Below are 22,869 nucleotides of genomic sequence, written 5' to 3' on the forward strand. Positions count from 1 at the left end.
ATAGATTATGCAGTCTCTACTGCACTCCCCACTGCCCTTTCCCACCTGGACAGAAGGAACACCTATGTGAGAATTCTATTCATTGACTACAGCTCAGCATTCAACACCATAGTACCCTCAAAGCTCATCAATAAGCTAAGGACCCTGGGACTAAACACCTCCCTCTGCAACTGGATCCTGGACTTCCTAATGGGCCGCCCCCAGGTGGTAAGGGTAGGTAACAACACATCCGCCACGCTGATCCTCAACACAGGGGCCCCACAAGGGTGCGTGCTCAGCCCCCTCCTGTACCCCCTGTTCACTCATGACTGCACGGCTAGGCACAACTCCAACACTATCATTAAATTTGCAGATGACACAACAGTGGCAGGCCTGATCACCGACAACGATGAGGCAGCCTATAGGGAGGAGGTCAGATACCTGGCCGTGTGGTGCCAGGACAACAACCTCTCCCTCAACCTGATGAAGACAAAGGAGATGATTGTGGACTACATAAAAAAAGAGGGCCGAGCATGCCTCCATTCCCATCGACGGGGCTGTAGTGGAGCAGGTTGAGAGCTCCAAGTTCCTTGGTGACTACATCGCCAACAAACTAACATGGTCCAAGCACACCATGACAGTTGTGAAGCGGGCACTGCAAAACCTATTCCCCCACAGGAGACTGAAAAGATTTGGCATGGGTCCTCAGATCCTCAAAAGGTTTTACAGCTGCACCATCGAGAGCATCCTGACTGGTTGCATCACTGCCTGGTATGGCAACTGCTCGGCCTCCGACCGCAAGGCACTACAGAGGGTAGTGCGAACAGCCCAGTACATCACTGGGGTCAAGCTTCCTGCCATTCATGACCTCTATACCAGGCGGTGTCAGAGGATGGCCTTGAAAATTGTCAAAGACTCCAGCCACCTGGACTGTTCTAGACTGTTCTCTCTGCTACCACACGGCAAGCGGTACCAGAGCACCAAGTCTAGGTCCAAGAGGCTTCTGAACAGCTTCTACCCCCAGGCCATAAGACTCCTGAACATCTAGTCAAATGGCTACCCAGACTATTCACGTGCCCCCCTCCTCCCCACACCACTCTATGTTGTCATCTATGCATAATCACTTTAAATAACTCTACCTACATGTACATACTACCTCAACTAACCAGTGCCTCCGCACATTGTACCGGCACCCCCCTGTATATATAGTTATTTTTTTACTGTTCCTCTTTAATTACTTATTTTTTCAAGCTGCATTGTTAGTTAGGGGCTCGTAAGTAAGCATTTCACTGTAAGGTCTACACCTGTTGTATTCAGCGCATGTGACTAACACAAATTTGATTTGATTTGAACCCAACAGAATTCAATCCAGAATTTGACCTGATCAAATGTTGTGCAATATATAGGGAATAGGCTTCCATTTGGGAAGCATCCCATACAGTATGTGGAGGTAATTAGAGCTGATTTCTCTTTCCAGAGGAACACAAACATACAAAAGGTCGGAATAAGAAGGCTACGCACTCCGCTACTGCACTGCGGGGGCAGCTTCACACACAGTGCTTCCCGTTTCTGGAGTCCTGGAAACCTTTATTCGGTTCCCTGAGCTTACACTGGAGAAGAAAAATATCTTCCTCTTCAGAATTTTAAATGGTCTTTTATTTTAGACAAGGGGTGTCAAACGTAATTCCCAGAGGGCCGTGTGTCTGCTGCTTTTCTGCAGTTGCTACATCCATTTCAGGACTTTAAAGTAAGGATATATAGCCATTGATTCTAGAAGAATATGACTTATAAATGCCTCATGAGCTTAGTGAATCTTTCTTACCCCACCTGAAACCAAAATATAAGCTTGTTTTACGCAAATGAATGTAATGTAAATGAAGTACCTGTAAACAAACACAGCTTCAAAACATCGTTTGAACTGTCATTTCGATTTCATAGATGGTCACTCCTTTCATCCATAGCTCCTTCTATGAATTTCAGAGTGGTTATATTTATCCAGCCCCATCGAGCTTGAGCTGTCCATCAAAACAGTGGCTTGGTTTTCACATTGTTATTGTTTAAAATGCAGATTGCCTCTTTAAGACCTAGACAACCAGATGAGGGGAGTTTCTACCCAATCAATAACCTTCACTGATCAATCATGTACAAAGGAGTTTGACACCCCTGGTTTGAAGGTTATGTCGACAATACTTCCCAGTCCCACTTTTCGACAACAATAAAACACAAGGTGTGTGTGCATTAGTGCATGGGTCCTGTGTGTCCTGTAATACATACGAGAGGTGGAGAATGTTGGCCACATGGAGGTTGATCCTCCGACCCACATGTTCCATCAGGTCCAGGCCCTGGTCAGAGGTGAGGGAGCTGGGGGGGGAGGGCAGACAGAGAGAAAGCACGGTATCAGACATGAAGCTCCTTTATATTACAACCAACCAGTCACAGAACCGGCAAGAACCAGCCCTATTGGCATATCTGGGTTTCCACAAGCCACTGACATGTACATAAACTAACAAGACACACGCAACCAAGCTCACATACATACACAATGTATAGATGTGCACACACACGCATATTATAGATGTGCATGCATGCAGGCACACAAACGCAAGCACACACACAAACAGCCTTGCACCAGTGGAATAGGGATCAGGTGCCTCTTCTGGCTTGGTAAATAACCTGCATTTTCCAGCAATGAGACAAGCAGTAAGGTGCAAATGGAACCTGCGTGAGGTGTAATGACTGTATCATATAGGCGTTCTTCACTCTCTCTCTCACACACACACACACACACACACACACACACACACACACACACACACACACACACACACACACACACACACACACACACACACACACACACACACACACACACACACACACACACACACACACACACACACACACCAGTAATAATGTGAAAATGTAATGGATGTGTGAAAGTGTAATGGCTCTATGATAAAGCCATGCTCCATCTGAGCTCAGTCCAGTGGCTGCTCTCTCACACAGTGAGGAAATCACCCAAGGAAACAGTCTGCATCCCACATGGCCCCCTATTCTCTACATAGTGCACTATTTTTGACCAGACTTTTGGGACCTGGTCAAAAGTGGGCACTGTACAAGGAATATGTTGTCATTTTGGACTTCGGTAGGCAGCTCTGTATGCAGGAAATGACAGGGCTAAACACAGATCGTTGGAGTTAAAGATTATATATACACTACCTTCAGAAAGTATTCACACCCCTTGACTTTTTCCATATTTTGTAGTGTTACAAAGTGGGATTCAAATGGATGTAATTGTCCTTTTTGTTGTGGTCAATGATCTACACAAAAAACTCTGTAATGTCAAAGTGTTAGAAACATGCTAACATCTATTTTTTTATTCATTGGAGAAAAAAAAACTAATATTTATCAATAAGACAAGTATTCAACCCTCTGAGTCAATACATGTTAGAATCACCTTTGGCAGCGATTACAGCTGTGACTCTTTCTGGGTAAGTCTCTGAGAGCATTTACAATTTCTGGATTGCACAATATTTCAAACATTCTTCAAGCTCTCTTCAAGCTGTTCAGGGCAGAATAACAGATTTTTTACCTAGTCAGCTCAGGGATTTGATCTAGCAACCTTGCATTTACTGGCTCAACACTCTAACCACTAGACTACCTGCCGCCCCAGTTAATAACTGCACCATACTCAATGGGATATTCAAAGTCGGTTTCATTTAAAAAATAATAATTTCTACCAATAGATATCTTCTTTGTGAATCATTGGAAAACCTCCCTGGTCTTTTGGTTGAAATTCACTGGTCGACTGAGGGACCTTACAGATAATTGTATGTGTGGGGTACAGTGATGGGGTAGTCATTTAAAAACAATGTTAAACACCATTGTTGCACACAGAGTCAGTCTTTGCAACTTATTATGTGACTTGTTAAGCACATTTGTACTCCTGAACTTATTTAGGTTTGCCATAACAAAAGGGTTGAATAGACATTTTAGCCTTCCATTTTTCGACCATTTGTTAACATTTCTAAAAACATAATTTCACTTTGACATTATGGGGTATTGTGTGTCGATCAGTGACACAAAATCTAAATGTAACCAATTTGAAATGCAGGGTGTAACAACAAAATCGAGAAAAAGTCAAAGGGTGTGAATACTTTCTGAAGGCACAGTACAGTATGTAGGCTGCACAATATAGCGTTTAAATTTGCGTAACCTGGGTACACAATTTGAATTTGTCTAGCTTTTTGGGCGGTCTTTTGTCATATGTTTTGCCTTTAAAGGTTTTAAGGACTATTGTAATACTAAGATAATATTGGGCTAAAAATGACCATGCCAACCAATAGCAATACACACAATTTTAAATCTAAACTGATGTGCATCCTCAGATAGTTTACTGGCCTGTTTACACATAATTGTAACATCCTCTAATAACGTTATTATATTTATCACCATGAGGCGCTTGATTTAATCTACCTTTAAGAAAGTGAAGATCTCTTTTTCTGTTTTGAGAGCTTTTGAAAGTTAAAGATTCAACCAAGTGATTCCAGACACGTCCGGCTCCCTCTGCGGTATTTCTAATAACTGGAGAGCTCTAGGAGTGACTTGGTTGTTGATGCTAGCACTTTTCCTCTTGGTTCTCTCTCTCCTCTTCCCCCCATCTCATCCCAATCCTTCCTCCCATCCCCCCACCACAATGTCAGGAGCTGTCAGATAAGCAAGTTAGCCTGGCCCCACTGCGGGTGGGGAAGGAGATGGGTATAACAACTGCACAATCATCAGGTCTGCAGCAAACTCTGGAGACCACAGTAGGCAGGTTCCTGCTAGCTACAGCAGCATCGGGCTGGGGATGCAGGAACAGGGGGAGGAGAAGAAGGAAGAGAGAGAGAGAAAAGTATGTCTGGAAGGTGAACTGTTCATCTTTTCTCCCTGTGTGTGTGTGTGTGTGTGCTCGTGAGTGTGGGCGCACGCAGTGGGGTTTCTGAGATGTCAAGCCCGGATGGCCGGTGGCGAGCGCCCCTCCCCAAGAAAGCGAGAGGCGTGCTGTTGAACAGATAAAGGACAGCGCTCTGACACTCTCCCTGATCACGCCAGAAAGGGACTTGAGAAAGTGCCACAGGCGAAACACAGTCGATAGAAACCTATCTTGCGGTGTGAGGCTGAGCCGAGTGGAGGCTGACTATGGTGCCCTTTGCTGACACCATATCATCATGAACACTGTAATTCAGTGCGGTAATACCCGCACACTGAAGGACTAGTCGCCACAGCTATTGTGACCAAGTGCACCACCAAGGATATGAAGCGATCATTCTCTATAAAAAAGAAAAAGTTTGTATATGTCGGTGTTGTTTTGAAAGATGTATGCTTTTTCAACAGTAGCATGAATTTAGGCAACAAAGATTGCTTCAGGCCTATTTTAACCACAGTATGCCCAACAATAAAAAAATATGAGGTGAAGAGAAATAGAAATAGGAAACACACAGAGCTGGCGATAACATCTCATTGTGAAGTTAAAGTATAAATACATACATTATGTTTGGTAAATAGCAGCAAGTATAATCTTCACCATACTCACGCTGTGTCTGTAATGATGTAGCCAAAGTCGCCGAGGTGGTTTTTCCCTCCATGTGCCTTTGAGTAAGCTTTGACCCCCATATGCACCACCTCCTCCTCCTCCTGGAGTCGCATGTCCTGTTTCTGTGGCTCTGCTAGGAGATTCTTCTTCTGTGGTTTATCTGCCAAGAGGTCTGTCTCAGCCTCCAGAGGAGGAGGAGCTTTGGTACCGTGGATCCACCTCTCCACCTCGGAGTCTACCATGGATTCAGAAGCCTGGACATCCATTGGTTGGTCTGGAGATCTATCCTCTCCTCCTATGGCCATGTTCCTCTCCTCCCAGGGGTGTGGTACAGGCACCTGGCCCTGTGAGGTCCTGCTTCTCACATTCTCCAGACCCACTGTTCTCTGGCCCTCAATAGAGGGGCCGCCTGCTGCCCCAGCACCATCAACCTCCATCTGGGCATCTGGCTCATCACTGAAGGGTTCCATATTGAGGTACTCCAACAGCTTACTGACGAAGATTGGGTCCTGTGGTAGGATATGGCAACCATAGACATAGAATCACTTCTAAAATGGACACCGGTCCACGAATTTCAGACTCATTGACTTCAAAGGGAAAAACCGTTCTAGTGATTCTATTTCTATGATAGCAACACAGGGATTAGACACTGGTGCTCTAACACCGCACAGTAAAAATGTAAAGTATTAAAACAACATGATTGTGTAATGAAACGATCAAAAGTAGTGCACCTAAGCTGATATCTGGTGTTTGGAGGGTGTTGAAATGTAAACCAAATGTAAGTGTTTTAATACTCAGATTGTGTTTTAAAACAGAAATGTAGTACTCAGAAACACCCAAAGTGGTACTTCAACCTGAATATTGGTGTTTTTGAGATTGCTGTGAAAACACTTTTTGGAGTTTCAGTGCATGTGAAAGGCAGAATCAACAAACTGTATTTCAATACCATAGATTTGTATGAGAAACACAAATGGTTTACAGCCCTATTGATTGATGATAAGGGCCTTATTATGCTTTAATTGAACAGATTAGAAACAGGAGGGGCAGTAAGATGGTACATTTAGTTAATATGTACCATATATACTAAGAAATTATTCTGGGTTACATTGAAATGGACAAAAAAAAACTGTGCATTCGAAAGGTATTCAGATCCCTTGACTTTTTCCACATTTGGTAAATTAAAGCCTTATTCTAAAATGGATTAAATAAAACAATTTCCTCAGCAATCCACACCCAATAACCCACAATGACTAAGCAAAAACAGTTTTTTTTGTAATTTTAGCAAATGTGTTAAAGACAAAAAAATGAATTTCCTTATTTACATAAGTATTCAGACCCTATGCTATTAGACTCGAAATTGAGCTCAGGTGCATCCTGTTACAATTGATCATCCTTGAGATGTTTTTACAACTCGATTGGAGTCCACCTGTGGTCAATTCAATTAATTAGATATGATTTTGAAAAGGCATACAACTGTCTATATACAGTTGACAGTGCATGTCAGAGCAAAAATCAAGCCATGAAGTCGAAGGAATTGTCAGTTGAGGTCCGAGACTAGATTGTGTCGAGGCACAGATCTGGTGAAGGGTACCAAAACATTTCAGCAGCATTGAAGGTTCCCAAGAACACAGTGGCCTCCATCATTCTTAAATGGAAAAAGTTTGAAACCACCAAGTCTCTTCCTAGAGCTAGCCGCCCCCGGCCAAACTGAGCAATCGAGAGAGAAGGGCCTTGGTCAGGGAGGTGACCAAGAACCCGATTGTCATTCTGACAGAGCTCTAGAGATCCTCTGTGGAGATGGGAGAAGCTTTCAGAAGGATAACTGCCTCTGCAGCACTACACCAATTAGTCCTTTATGGTAGAGTGTCCAGATGGAAGCCACTCCTCAGAAAAAGGCACATGACAGCCCACTTGGAATTTGCCAAAAGGCACCTAAATACTCTCGGACCATGAGAAACAAGATTCTCTGGTCTGATGAAACCAAGATTGAACTCTTTGGCCTGAATGCCAAGCGTCACGTCTGGAGGAAACCTGGCACCATCCCTACAGTGAAGCATGGTGGTTTCAGCATCATGCTGTGGGGATGTTTTTCAGCGGCAGGGACTGGGACTAGTCAGGATCGAGGGAAAGATGAACAGAGCAAAGTACAGAGAGATACTTGATGAAAACCTGCTCCAGAGTGCTCAGGACCTCAGGCTGGACCCTAAGCACACAGCCAAGACAACGCAGGAGTGGCTTCGAGACAAGTCTCTGAATGTCCTTGAGTGGTCCAGCTAGAGCCCGGACTTGAACCCGATCAAACATCATTGGAGAGACCTGAAAATAGCTGTGTAGCGACGTTCCCCATCCAACCTGACAGAGCTTGAGAGGATCCCGCACAGAAGAATGGGAGAAACTCCCCAAATTCAGGTGTGCCAAGCTTGTAGTGTCATAACCAGGAAGGCTCTAGGCTGTAATCGTTGCCAAAGGTGCTTCAACAAAGTACTGAGTAAAGGGTCTGAATACTTATGTAAATGTGATATTTCAGTTTTTTTGTTGTTATATGTCAAAAAAGGGCTATTGCGTGTAGATTGATGAGGGAAAAAACTAACTATTTCATCCATTTTAGAATATATGTAACCTAACAAAATGTGGACGAAGTCAAGGGGTCTGAACACTTTCCAAAGGCACTGTATACAAGTCGTGCAGAGCCCGTGGTCGAGCGGTAACCCAACCACTATAGACAGGTCATCCCTCTCCCCACCAGGGTTAGATTCCCGCTCCAACCCTTCAATCTTTTTCTCACACCTTTCTGTATCCACTCTGTCATTTCATAACTGTGTCAAAATACACCCAAAATATATTAGAAGAAATGTATGCAAGATGTTTCAATATAATATCACCAAAATAATGTAAATCCAACTTAATATGTTGCTCAAAATGTAAGTATCTTTCATTAGGATAACTAAAGAGAGACAAAGGGATTGAACTCTTTGGTTTAAATCTCTTTGCTTTTCCTCGTTTGCCACGTGACTGTTTTTCAAATGTTGTATAAATGTTTGAAGAAAGAAAATTACGCTTGTTGTTCTATGAGGTGTAATGGGATCATGATGAATGGATATGAAAACCGTCAGGCAAATTGAACTTCAATAAGGACAGCAGCCATACCCACATTCATGACTACAGTATCAGTGGAAAATACAGTCCACAATTCCAGCAGATTACCTGCCAATTACTGCTGGTGGTTTGAACCCTGTGCTTGACATTGCCTGCCAAAACGGTATTTAATATCATATCGAACACATGAAACAATGGTAAACATTAAGACACTTCAGATAATGGGATATACCTCTGCCCTAGACAGGATTCATAATGGTGTTTAGAAGAGTTAGAAGCACGTCAAACTCATTCCATGGAGAACTGAGTGTCTGTGGGTTTTTTGCTCTTCCCTCCTTCCTCTGTGGGTTTTTGCTCCTCCTTCCTCCCACTAATTAGTAAAGAACTATCCTCACCTGGTTGTCTAGGGCTTAATTGAAAATAAATTACTAAAACACTTGGCACTCCATGGAATGAGTTTGACACCCCGGCTTTATAGAGAGGAAACGAATGTCACCTTTAGAGAAGACATCTAATTCTGCACTGAACAGGACTCGAAAAAACAAAAATAGTGTTTTCAAACTTTTATTTTAGTGCTCCCAGTCCCTGGCATAATGTTGCACAACACTTGATTTCGCGGTGCTACCACCTACCATGTAATGTTTCAGAACATCTCAGGATGATGTGCATCAATACTCGAGCCAAGTTAAGTTTCCGTCTCCTTCAAGTTGGCTGAATGTTACGCCTTGGTCTTAGTATTTTGTGTTTTCGTTAATTAGTTGGTCAGGCCAGGGTGTGACATGGGTTTATGTTGTTGTATTTCGTAGTGGGGTTTTTTAGTTATTGGGATTGCGGCTGAGTAGGGGTGTTGCATAGGTTTGGCTGCCTGAGGCGGTTCTCAATCAGAGTCAGGTGATTCTCGTTGTCTCTGATTGGGAACCGTATTTAGGTAGCCTGGGTTTCACTTTGTTTTCGTGGGTGATTGTTCCTGTCTCTGTGTAGTTTCACCAGATAGACTGTAATTAGGTTTCACGTTCCGTTTTGTTGTTTTGTATTTGTATCGTCATTTATTTCATTAAAAACATGAGTAACCAACACGCTGCATTTCGGTCCGACTCTCTTTCGACAAACGAAGAACGCCGTTACACTGAAGCTCAGTTGTCACTCGTTTTGGTGTTACAAAGCACTCCATTTAAACCGTGTGCTATCTATTTTACTGCAAAGGTTTTGCTTTATAAGAAGAGCGAACCCATTCTTAAATTGAAGGGTTTTTGTTCCATGAGAAAATCATGAGTTTCCAGTAAGGCTGATGTTTTAAAGAAGTAATTCATTGAAAGTTCAACGTGAACTCTCTTCTTTTCCTTTCTTTGTCGACATCATTCTGTTCAACAGATACAATGGTTTCAAAATGCTGACTGAAATGTCTACGCAAACACTAACTTCAATGATTTGTACCAGTTTTGCTATACTTCTGTTTCTAAAAAAGTTTAAAGAAGGGTTATTTTAAAGTTTACGCAAGCAAATATTTAATATGAAACAGATAGGACAGAAAACACCTTTTACAAACCATAAACATCCGCAGACGGATATTTTTCTTTATAAGAATCTCTTTGAAATCATAGTGAACAGATTGATATTCCTTCAGTTGAAAGAGGTAATTTACCTTCAAAAATGTCTTTCATTACAGTTTCATATAGGCCTTTCATCAATGAGTGGCAATTGAAGAAGCGGTTGCTAAAAACATGACGTGGATTAGGCCTACCTTGTTGTCTGGCTCAGAGTCTGCAGCCTCCATTGGTTGCCCTGTAAAAATCCGAATCCGAAAACATTCACAAGATAAAATACAAATTCCCATTGTTTTCCACAAAACAGTGGACAATTAAACTTGCTAAAGTAAAGGCTTTTACGGCTAATTACCAAACAATCGAAAACAATTTCACATAGATTTTACTTTACTTTCACCCTGGTGATAAATGCAAGTATACCTTTATGTCTGTCTGTTAACTCTTGTGGACAGTCTACGTAACATAAATGGTACTGCATCTTAACATCTGTTGACAGTTTTTCCAGTGAGTTGGTTTTTAGCTACTGGTCATTTGTTCGAATCACCACTTAGCAGGTGTCCACATCTTTCAAATTTTGGAAGGGGAAGAGACATTTGGCTCAAAGACTTGACTGGAACTTGCAGAGAGAGGGGAGTGGAGCAACCATCCTGCTTCAGCTCCTCGTTCTAGTCTCTCCCCCAGAACCAAATTGAATAGTTGGTGCGAGATTTTCATTCTGGAGTGCCTAGGCTAATCTGACCATGACTTGTGAAGTATGTGCTGTGATATACACACCAAGACAGTCGTGAAGAGGGCACGACAAAAACCTATTCCTCCAGGAGTCTGAAAACATTTGGTATGGGTCCTGAGATCCTCAAAAGGTTCTACGGCTGCACCATCGAGAGCATCCTGACGGGTTGCATCACTGCCTGGTACGGCAACTGCTCGGCCTCCGACCGCAAGGCACGACAGATGGTAGTGCGTACGGCCCAGTACATCACTGGGGATAAACTGCCTGCCATCCAGGACCTCTACACCAGGCAGTGTCAGAAGACGGCCCTAAAAATTGTCAAAGACTCCAGCCACAGAACCAAATTTCACCCTACTCATAGACTGTTCTCTCTGCTACCGCACGGCAAGCTGTACCGGAGTGCCAAGTCTAGGACCAAATTTGATTTGATGTACACTGAGTGAACAAAACATTAAGGACACCTGGTCTTTCCATGACAAAGGTGAATCCAGGCGAAAACTATGATCCCTTATACATGTCACTTGTTAAATCCACTTCAGTCAGTGTCGATGAAGGGGAGGCTTCTCAACATGTTAAAGGAGGATTTTTAAGCCTTAAGACAGGGAGAATGGGTGAGACAAAATATTTAAGTGCCTTTGAACAGGGTATGGTAGTAGGTGCCGGTTTTGTGTCAAGAACTGCAACGCTGCTGGGTTTTTCACGCTCAACCGTTTCCTGTGTATCAAGAATGGTCTACCAACCAATGACATCCAAACAACTTGACACAACTGTGGGAAGCATTGGAGTCAACACGGGCCAGCATCCCTGTGGAATGCTTTTGACACCTTGTAGAGTCCATGCCACGATGAATTGAGTCTATTCTGAGGGCAAAGGGTGCGGTGCAACTCAATATTAGGAAAGTGTCCTTAATGTTTCCACACTCAGTGTATATTGTATATAAGTGAAGTGTGGTATGTCTTGGGATGTATTATTATAATGTATGTACCCCAGGAATGTTGGCAAGCAAAATTCCCTATGGGGCAGGAAAGTATTAATTAATTAATTCATACCTTGAAGCCTTGCATCTTGCCCCAACATGTCGTCTTGGTCCTCCTCATCTTGATCCTTGGAAGGTAAGGGCTCTCTCTTCATCTGCCTGTCCCGTATGGGTGCCATGACCCTGGGCTTAGCTCTGGCCCCGGGCCCCTCCCCATCCACCACATGCAGGGCCTCAGAGATGATGTCTGCCAGCTGGTTCAGGTCTTTACCCATCAAACCGTCCATGTTCACTCTCTGCCTCCCCAGCTGGTTGACCACGTTCTGGATGAACCGTTCTGAGGGAGAGGGTAGAAAGGAGGAACACAGAGAAAGGTTAATGTGAGATCCACTATAACTGTCCAGTATCTTTGATATTCACAGAAGCACGACTGCCTCGAAATGAATAAAATATCATACAATACATCTTTGAAATTCTCTTTTTTTGTGAGTGTGGATCCACTACAAATTAATCTGAAGTCCACAGAAGCACACATGACAGTGGAAACACAAATTATTGTGGAAAAAAGAAGACCTTACCATCCACTGTACTGAGCTGTTCCTTGGGCACCTGATGGTTGGAAGCAGCCTTGAAGAGAAGCCTGTCTATGTTGGGCCTTGGAGGTTTGGAGGCACTACCACCAAGTCGTGTCTGGGGTTCCACCTGATCACCAGAGCGTACAGGGCTGACATAGCTGACATAGTGGAGCTTCCCCTTGGGTCCCACCACTGATCCCACCACTGCCCCTTGTAAAGGGCGGCTCTGGATGTGTGCTGCCCCAGCCAGGTAGCGCTCCAGCTGGGCAGTCAACCCCTTGGCATTTCCCCTGGCACTCCCAGGCTCCTGGCTGGAGTAGGCTGTCTCCACTGGGGGTCTCCAGCTCCCCACGGCCCCCTGTGTGAAGACCTTACCCCCCTGGGGTGGTTCTGCAGACTGTAGACTATAGAATGTAGACTTTCCCTTCTTGGGCTGGAAGTCTTCATTCTGTAACACAACCATGTTTATCAACTGCCCTTGACAATTGCATATGGACATTCTAAAGGAAATAGGGTCACTCAATAGCCATTTTGTGCATTTTCAAAACACATCTCCCCCATCAAACAGAGCACCACTAGCTTCTCATAAACCAACCTAGAAACTACTGAATTAAAGCAGTCGATTGAAAAGAAATACATTTGACAATGACAAGCATTAACGTAGATACATTGACACAATTAACACAAGAATAAGGTGTTAGACCCCTAGGATCTGGAAATCAGTGTGTATGCAATCTTCCTACTTTGTGTTGTTCTGTCCCCAGAGATAATGTGATTCTCCATAGCATGGTAGTATTGGGAGACCCTAATGGCATTAACCCAGCAGGATGGGCCTCCGCCGTTCATGCTAACCAAGTTTGTCATGCTCTATCCCACAATGCAACAAAGAACCCCACCTCGTTATGAAGGAGGGTCCTGAACTCATCAACTCTGGACACCATCATCGCTACGGTAATACGTGAATGGGAAGTAGCCAGGCAGCTTTCGAGTCAAGAAGTGATGGGACCCCCTTTCTAAATGGGCATCATACATTCTCAGCAGGATTGTAAAGAGGAGAAACAGGAAATGAAAGCAGTGCAGAGAAACCATAGCTAACTTCTGCCAAGAAGGACAGAAAGAAGACGAAAACATGGGGCCCCAAAAAAGGACATGGACCCCCTGGTTTACCAAGGCCGGGGCCTCTCTCTCCATGGTCCCCTATAGCTACTAAACACAGGTGGTTTGGAACCATTCCCCTCCCATGGAATGGCTTCTCTATAGGGACATTACCTTGGTGAGGGGGCCCTCTCGCTGGGGCCCCTGGCGAGCAGTGCCAACAGACTGGGGAAGGAGACCAAGCTCTTGCAGGTACTTCTGGACACCAAGCTCTCCCTTTCCAGTCTTGAGCTTCCTGGCTCCACCATAGAGTGTCAGGGAGGCAGAAGGGGGTTCCGGCCTTCGGATAGGAACCTTGCGTATCTTGGAAAGCTCTCTGGAGATCACCTGCTGGGTGGTAGCATCCTGCCATGTCAACCCTAGAGAGATGGAGTTGAGTGAATTGATGTTAAACCATGGTCATATTCATTAGTGCACACATAGCAAAAAAAATTGCAATGGTAAAACGGAAATGAGTGTTTCCTATTGGACAAGTCCCTCCTCGTTTCTGTCTGTTTTCTTCCATTTTGTGTCTAGTGTATACAACCCAAGTTACCACTCTGTTTGTACAAGAATACCAACGTACATTCTCCCGTGTTGATCCACAGCAAATTAAAAGAGTGCTAAATCAACACTGTGGAGTCTGTGGACCCATAGACACAATGGAACAGTGTTAAATTAACACTCTGCTTAGTGTAAATCCTTATTCAAATATTTCACAGAGTGCCTTGCCTTTCAAGTAAATTGTAGAGCTACCACCCATGATACCATGGACTTCACAAAGTGAGATCCTAAACGAATGTTTTCATAATCTATGCAATTTTATAACACAATATCATATGGATTTCATAAGGTGTCACGTTCTGATTTTGTTATATCTTTGTTTTATTATGGTCAGCGCGTGAGTTGGTCGGGTTGTCTATGTTAGTTTTTCTATGATTTGCTATTTCTGTGTTTGGCCTGGTATGGTTCTCAATCAGAGGCAATTGTCAATCGTTGTCCCTGATTGAGAACCATATTTAGGTAGCCTGTTTTCTATTGTGTTTCGTGGGTGATTGTTTTCTGTTTTCTGTTGTGCGTCTGCACCAGCCAGAATTGTTTTCGGTTGTCGGTTTTTTGTTCAGTGTTCAAGTTCTTTATTAAAAGATATGGACACATATCACGCTGCGCCTTGGTACTCACCTTCTTCCACCAACAACATCCGTTACATAAGGCCTTATTTTAATACAAGTGCAGGAAACTCATACACGTCACTTTGAACTAAAACTCATGCCCATCATTATCATATTTCCCAGCATGCTCAATTGCAGGTAGATTTTTAGAATTGTTGATACAATATCTATGTTTGTGCATGTACACTGATTGATTCATTCATTAATTGAGTCCCAAGGAGATGGTTTGTAGGTGGTTAGTAGATGGTTCGTAGACGTCAACATTTCAACTAACTATTCACTGACCCTATCTCTAGCCCAAACCTTATCCTAACCTTAACTCTTACCTTTATTTTAAACATAACCGTAACATTAGCAAACATTTGCTTATCAACAGATTGTTGATAGTATGACCCTCTGTAGATCATCTATATGGGACTAACCAAATAAAGTGTGACCATAGCATCTTACAGTTTGATGTTCAAGGTTGGCCTTGTGTGCCTCATTATAAAAGTAAACACGAAAACAATTATATTGGAAAACATTGAGAACCTGAGACAGCAACAAAACAGAGGGTCATGCAATCAGTGAACACTGTAGCGTGGAGTTATCTGGCGGTGGCCTCTCTTGAATTCCGATTGCAGTGAACCTGAGGAAAAGCGATACATGGCACCCTCGCAGCAAGTCAACAAGCCCTGTGAGAATGTCACACTGCAGCCAAATGCAACGCCAACATCTCCACTAATTGCCAACACATACACAGAATGCAAGGCTCCCGGGCAGGGGCACAACATAGCGCTGCCAAGGCCAGATGGAGCTACCCGGGCAAGAAGAGACCCAAAACAACATGGCCGCCTGGCCTCATTCCCAAAGAGCCGACAGGGACGGCTGCATTCCACTGCAGAAAAGCCCACAGAAATACCCCTGATAATATAACAATGCAGTGTAGTGTCCATCTGCATGGGTCAGACATGGAACACAGTTTTACTGTTATTCTAATAGCATTGACAAAGTTAAAGGACAATAACACAACTTTTCAACCTCATATGCATTATCTGGAGCACAATACCAGTGTCTAGGTATGTGAAAACGGAGAATTTCTATGACCTGTGCTTAAAAAAGATAAAGAAGAATGGTCTGGGGGAAAAAAACGCTTTGTGATTTTCAAAACCTGCAAAACGTTTCTAGACAGAGAGAGGGTGTTTTTTTTGCTCCCAACATTACCACGAATCTTATAGTGTTTGAAAATCACTGTTTTTAAAATGTTTTCACTTTTGATGTCGTCAGGTAGAACTTAACTTTATATGTTTTCCTACACAACGTCGAAATGCGCTGTTTTCACATACAGTATAAAGACAATGGTCTGTGTTGTAGATAACAAAAATGAGGGTGGAAAGTGGTGGACTTGCCCTTTAAGTTAATGAAAAGACTCGTTATTGGAATGTATGGGTCTTATCCATAGACCATAGAATCCATGATATTTGGCAAGTATTTCAGATATTCTCTCCTACAAAGTTAGCCTTCGTAGAGGTCCTATTTCTGAGAGACAAAGAGACTAATGGAATTTGTGAATGATGGACAGGTAGAGGAGAGCAATAGGCTAGCTACCAGCCAGGACAGGAATGTTTAACCAAAAGTGTCTACATACAATATGACTTCATTAGCCTGGCCTGTCATCCATAACACGACTGGTATGTTATAATGCTCATCTCTATTCATGACCACTAGATGAGGTTTTGGAACAATGTCGATCTGCCACTGATATATCCCATGATACCCCTGACTAGACCGTAGAGCGTATAGTGTCGAGGGTTGTGGAAAGTAATCCGACCGTCAGGCCCATCACAACACATAAAAATCTAATCAAATTGTATTTATCACAGTGAAATGTTTACTTACAAGCTCTTTCCCAATGATGCAGAGTTAAATAAGAAAATAATATAAACACAAATGAAAAATAAAACACACAGGAATGAAGCTATATACAAGGAGAACCATAACCATTGCAATGTGCAGGGATATGTGGTGATCAAGGTAGATGTGTACGTATAGGCAGGGGTGAAGTGACTCGTCAACAGGATATAATATAATACTAAAAGTCAAAAGAAGTATCTGCTGTGTGTGTGTGCCTGTGTGCGTCTGTGTGTGTGTATTTTGGGTGTATGTGAGTGCATGTGTGTGTCAGTGTAAGTGTATGGATAGAGAACTGTAAGTGTGCATATAGCCAGTGCAGGTAGAGTCACTAGAGATAGTCTGGATGGCCGAGACCTGATGCTCCTAATACTCCGGTACTACTTGCCTGGCACAGAGAACAGACAATGGCATATGTGGCTGAGGTCTTTGGCAATAGCCTGGGTTTTCCTTAGACACCGCCTGGTGTTACAGTGCTTCTCCCTCTTTTTCCCCTGCCCCGCTACAAAGTTTCTCCCTGCAGGCAGTCATTGAGTCCGAGGTGCTAAAGGAACTCCTTGAACTTAACCCCCAAAAAACATCTGGGTCAGATGGTTTAGACCCTTTCTTCTTTAAGGTTGCTGTCACACCCTGACCATAGTTTGCTTTGTATGTTCTATGTTTTGTTTGGTCAGGGTGTGATCTGAGTGGGCATTCTATGTTGGATGTCTTGTTTGTCTGTTTCTGTGTTTGGGCCTGATATGGTTCTCAATCAGAGGCAGGTGTTAGTCATTGTCTCTGATTGGGAACCATATATAGGTAGCCTGTTTGGTGTTGGGTTTTGTGGGTGATTGTTCCTGTCTTTGTGTTTGTTACACCAGACACTGGTTTCGGTTTTTCACATTTCTTGTTTTGTATATTGTTCATTTATCATCTTCATTAAAGATGTATCACAACAACCACGCTGCGTTTTGGTCCGCCTCTCCTTCAACAGAAGAATCCCGTGACAGTTGCTGCCACTACCATCACTAAGCCTGTCTCTCCTTTCTCGGGAGGTTCCCATTGCTTGGAAGGCAGCCACGGTTCGTCCTTTAAATAAAGGGGGAGATAAAGCTGATCCTAACTGTTATAGGCCTATTTCTATTTTGCCCTGTTTATCAAAAGTGTTGGAAAAACTTCAATAATCAACTGACTGGCTTTCTTGATGTCTATAGTATCCTCTTGGGTATACAATCTGGTTTCCGTTCAGATTATGGATGTATCACTGCAACCTTAAAGGTCCTCGATGATGTCACCATTGTACTTGATTCTAAGCAATGTTGCGCTGCTATTTCTATTGACTTGGCCAAAGCTTTTGATATGGTAGACCATTCCATTCTTGTGGGCCGGCTAAGGAGTATTGGTGTTTCTGAGGGGTCTTTGAGCTGGTTTGCTAACTACCTCTCTCAAAGAGTGCAGTGTATAAAGTCAGAAAATCTGCTGTCTCAGCCACTGACTGTCACCAAGGGAGTACCCCAAGGCTCAATCCTAGGCCCTACACTCTTCTCAATTTACATCAACAACATAGCTCAGGCAGTAGGAACCTCTCTCATCCATTTATATGCTGATGATACAGTCTTATACTCAGCTGGCCTCTCCCCGGAGTTTGTGTTAAATGCTCTACAACAAAGTTTTCTTAGTGTCCAACAAGCTTTCTTTACCCTTAACCTTGTTCTGAACACCTCCAAAACAAAGGTCATGTGGTTTGGTAAGAAGAATGCCCCTCCTCCCACAAGTGTTATTCCTACCTCTGAGAGTTTAGAGCTTGAGGGCTCCTCATACAAGTACTTGGGAGTGTAGCTAGACAGCACACTGTCTTTCTCTCAGCACATATCGAAGCTGCAGGCTAAAGTTAAATCTAGACTTGGTTTCCTCTATTGTAATTTCTCCTCTCCTTTTTCACCCCAGCTGCCAAACTAAGCCAATGCTCCTTATAGGACACATCACTGCACTCTATACTCCTCTGTAAACTGGTCACCTGTTGCAAGACCCACTGGTTGATGTTTATTTATAAAACCCTCTTAGGCCTCACTCCCCCCTATCTGAGATATCTACTGCAGCCCTCATCCTCCACATACAAACACCCGTTCTGCCAGTCACATTCTGTTAAAGGTCCCCAAAGCACACACATCCCTGGGTCGCTTGTCTTTTCAGTTCGCTGCAGCTAGCGACTGGAACAAGCTGCAACAAACACTCAAACTGGACAGTTTTATCTCAATCTCTTCATTCAAAGACTCAATCATGGACACTTGCTGGCAGTTGCGGCTGCCTTCTGTGATGTATTGCTGTCTCTACCTTCTTGCCTTTTGTGCTGTTGTCTGTGCACAATAATGTTTGTACCATGTTGTGTTGCTACCATGTTGTTGTGTTGTGTTGCAACCATGTTGTGTTGTCATGTGTTGCTGCCTTGCTATGTTGTTGTCTTAGGTCTCTCTTTATGTAGTGTTGTGTTGCCTCTCTTGTTGTGATGTGTGTTTTGTCCTATATTTATATTGTATTTATTTTTTATTGTTAATCCCAGGCCCCTCTTCCTCAGGAGGCCGTTTGCCTTTTGGTAGGCCGTCATTGTAAATAAGAATTTGTTCTTAACTGACTTGCCTAGTTAAATAAAGGTTAAATAAAATACAATAAATAAAAAGGTCCTGGATGGCAGGGAGCTTGGCCCCGGTGATGTAGTGGGCCATCTGCAACACACACTCTGTAGAGCTTTGCATACATTTTTGGTTTTCTAAATTAATTGTTGTTTTGTTGTTGTTTGAATCCCAGATTGCCCCTTCAAGTCTCAGTGGCAACAGCTGTGGTATTAAAAAACAGATGTAAAGAAGTGTGATAGATTATTAAAAAATGTGTCCATCAACTGATGGTCAATTAATAATTCAACAAGTTTCAAACAAATTAATTGAGATGATAAGAGTTGAATAGAATAAAACAAATGTGCCAGAAAGTTAATAGAAATGTGTCCACTTCGATCATCTTTTATGGCGTCTTATTTGATTTAATATGCCACAACGAGACACCTTTATTTTCCACAGTTAAGTTCCATATAGATTTTTTTTTGCTATAATGTTTGTACACAGAAAATTATCCTGTGTTAATTCAACACAGAATGTTAACACAATACCCTATGTTCAGTATTTCATAAGGTCTTATTTTAAGGTCTAGTTTTACCCTACAGGGGTCTGGCACTCATACACATTATTATAATATTTCCTTGCACACTATATTGCAGGTAAGATTTTTTGAATTGTTTGTTTCAATACCCATGTTTGTGCATTGATTGATTAATCTTATGATGTGCAAACATAAATGACATACATGTTTAATCCAACATGTTACTTGGATTTATTGCACCCATTACTGAAATGGTTGTTCTAGTTTAGATGCTAAAATCTGAGTCTTCCCAACATTGGCCATCATTCTTAATGCAGATTGCAGGTGATTAAAACTACAAAATGACAGATAACCCCACTCCACCTAAATTCAAATTACACAGCACTTTACAAGTCAGAACAATGTGACTACAGGCCTGATACAGCCCATAAACAATGAATTTCCAGCCACTGCATTACTCTAGGACAATTTAGTTAAGATGTTAAAAGAGTATGACCATGGCGTGCTACCTTGAAGTCACAGAAAGACAACACATTATTCTATTTTTTATTTCACCTTTATTTAACCAGGTGTACATTTAGCATCATGATGGCTATGCTTCTTGTAAGTGATTATGATATACCTCTTCCATAGACCACTTAAACTAATAAAACACTTCCTCTCACGGGTGGCCAAAAATAACTACCTGAAAACCACGACCCCCCCCCCCCCCCCACTAAAGCCATGCCTCTAATATAATTTCCCAGTATCCATTGTCTTTTCGAGTTACCACCCCATGACTGTATTTGTTTGTGACAGAGAGATGCTTGTTCGATTCATCCATGATAAGTGCCTTCCCCAACTGTGTTTTTTAGGTGAATGTTATCATTGAACACTTAACAAATGTCACATCTCACAAGTCTCTATTATGAAGCTGGGTGTAACCTATGACGATTCTCTGCTTTCAACTTTGGGGAAAGCCCTTTGCTTGCGGTTCTGAAATGACAATGATCCCAAGCACAAAGCTAAGTTCATATAGAAATGGTTTGTTGAGATTGGTGTGGAAGAACTTGACTGGCCTCAATAGAGCCCTGACCTTAACTCCATCGTACACCTTAGGGATGAATTGGAACACAGACTGCAAACCAGGCCTAATTGCCCAACATCAGTGCCCAACCTCACTAATGTTCTTGGGGCTGAACGGAATCAAGTGCCCGCAGTAATGTTTCAACATCTAGTGGATAGTGTGCAAAGCTGTCATCAAGGTAACGGGTGGCTACTTTGAAAAATCTCAAATATAAAACACATTTTGATTTGTTGAACACTTTTTTTGGTTACTACAGTACATAATTCCATATGTATTATTTCATAGTTTTGATGTCTTCACTATTATTCTACAATGTAGCAAATAGTAAAAATAAAGTAAACCCTGGAATGAGTAGGTGCCCAACTATTGACTGGTACTACATATATATACACACATACGCACATATATACAGTATGTATATGCACACATATATGTATATATATATATATATATACCAGCAGTAGGGCATGCTGGGAAATATGAAAGTGATGGGCGTGACTTTGGTTTAAAGTGATACATGTGATTTTCCAGTCCCTGCATGAGGGTGAAACTAGGCCCTCAAAATAAGGCCTTGTGAAATACTCAAGGTATTGTGTAAAATAATATTTTTCTTACAATAATATATTTCCTTAGTATCTTACTTGGTGAAGTAATTAGACACAAAAAGGATGAATCAAATCAAATGTTATTTGTCACATGCGCCGAATACAACAGGTGTAGTAGAACTTACAGTGAAATGCTTACTTACCAACAATGCAGTTTTAAGAAAAATAAGTGTTAAGTAAAATTAGATAGGTACAAAATAAAAATAAACTAATAACTAAAAGTAGAAGTAGCGAGGCTATATACAGGGGTACTGGTACAGAGTCAATGTGCAGGGGCACAGGTTAGTTGATGTATTTGATGCAAAGATAATAAACAGAGAGTAGCAGCAGCGTAAAAGAGGGGGGGCAATGCAAATAGTCTGGGTAGCCACTTGATTAGCTGTTCAAAAGTCTCATGGCTTGGGGGTAGAAGCTGTTAAAATGCCTTTTGGACCTAGATTTGGCGCTCCGGTACCGCTTGCCGTGTGGTGGGAGAGAAAAGTCTATCACTAGGGTGGCTGGAGTCTTTGACAATTGTTAGGGCCTTCCTCTGACACCGCCTGGTATAGAGGTCCTGAATGGCAGGAAGCTGTACTGGGTCATACACACTACCCTCTGTAGTGCCTTGCGGTCGGAGGCCAAGCAGTTGCCATACCAGGCAGTGATGCAACCAGTCAGGATGCTCTCGATGGTGCAGCTGTAGAACCTTTGAGGATCTGAGGACCCATGCCAAATCTTTTAAGTCTCCTGAGGGGCAATATGCTTTGTCGTACCCACTTTGTGACTATCTTGGGGAGTTTGAACCATGATATTTGGTGATGTGGACACCAAGGAACATGAAGCTCTCAACCTGCTCCACTACAGCCCCGTCGATGAGAATGGGAGCGTGCTCTGTCCTCCTTTTCCTGTAGTCCACAATCATCTCGTTTGTCTTGATCACATTGAGGGAGAGGTTGTTATCTTGGCATCACATGGCCAGGTCTCTGACCTCCCCCCAAAAGGCTGTCTCATTGTTGTCAGTGATCAAGTCTGCCACTGTTGTGTCATCGGCAAACTTAATGATGGTGTTGGAGTTGTGCCTGGCCATGCAGTCGTGAGTGAACAGGGAGTACAGGAGTGGACCAGGCACGCACCCCTGAGGGAACCCCGTGTTGACGATCAGTGTGGCGGATGTGTTGTTACCTACCCCGTAATGAAGTCCAGGATCAAGTTGCAGAGGAAGGTGTTTAGTCCCAGGGTCCTTTGCTTAGTGATGAGCTTTGGGGGCACTATGGTGTTGAGCTGAGCTGTAGTCAATGAATAGCATTCTCACATAGGTGTTCCTTTTCTCCAGGTTGGAAAGGGCAGTGTGGAGTGCAATAGAGATTGCATCATCTGTGGAGCTGTTGGGGCTTTATGCAAATTGGAGTGGGTCTAGGG

The 22,869-nt window shown here is 42.9% G+C and overlaps 1 protein-coding gene across 1 annotated transcript in view; it reads right to left on the bottom strand.

The window, feature by feature from the left end:
- The window catches only part of LOC135522601 (receptor-type tyrosine-protein phosphatase N2-like), a 280,479-nt gene that overhangs the window by 158,485 nt on the left and 99,125 nt on the right, over window positions 1-22,869 (bottom strand). The window contains exons 4-9 of the mRNA XM_064949026.1: window positions 13,745-13,989; window positions 12,479-12,923; window positions 11,974-12,237; window positions 10,392-10,432; window positions 5,555-6,063; window positions 2,254-2,340 (exon numbers count right to left, since the gene is read on the bottom strand). Of these exons, the coding sequence (XP_064805098.1) occupies window positions 2,254-2,340; window positions 5,555-6,063; window positions 10,392-10,432; window positions 11,974-12,237; window positions 12,479-12,923; window positions 13,745-13,989 (1,591 nt within the window). The remainder of the gene's footprint in view (window positions 1-2,253; window positions 2,341-5,554; window positions 6,064-10,391; window positions 10,433-11,973; window positions 12,238-12,478; window positions 12,924-13,744; window positions 13,990-22,869) is intronic.

This window comes from Oncorhynchus masou, chromosome 30 (assembly GCF_036934945.1).
Source record: "Oncorhynchus masou masou isolate Uvic2021 chromosome 30, UVic_Omas_1.1, whole genome shotgun sequence".
NCBI lineage: Eukaryota > Metazoa > Chordata > Actinopteri > Salmoniformes > Salmonidae > Oncorhynchus > Oncorhynchus masou.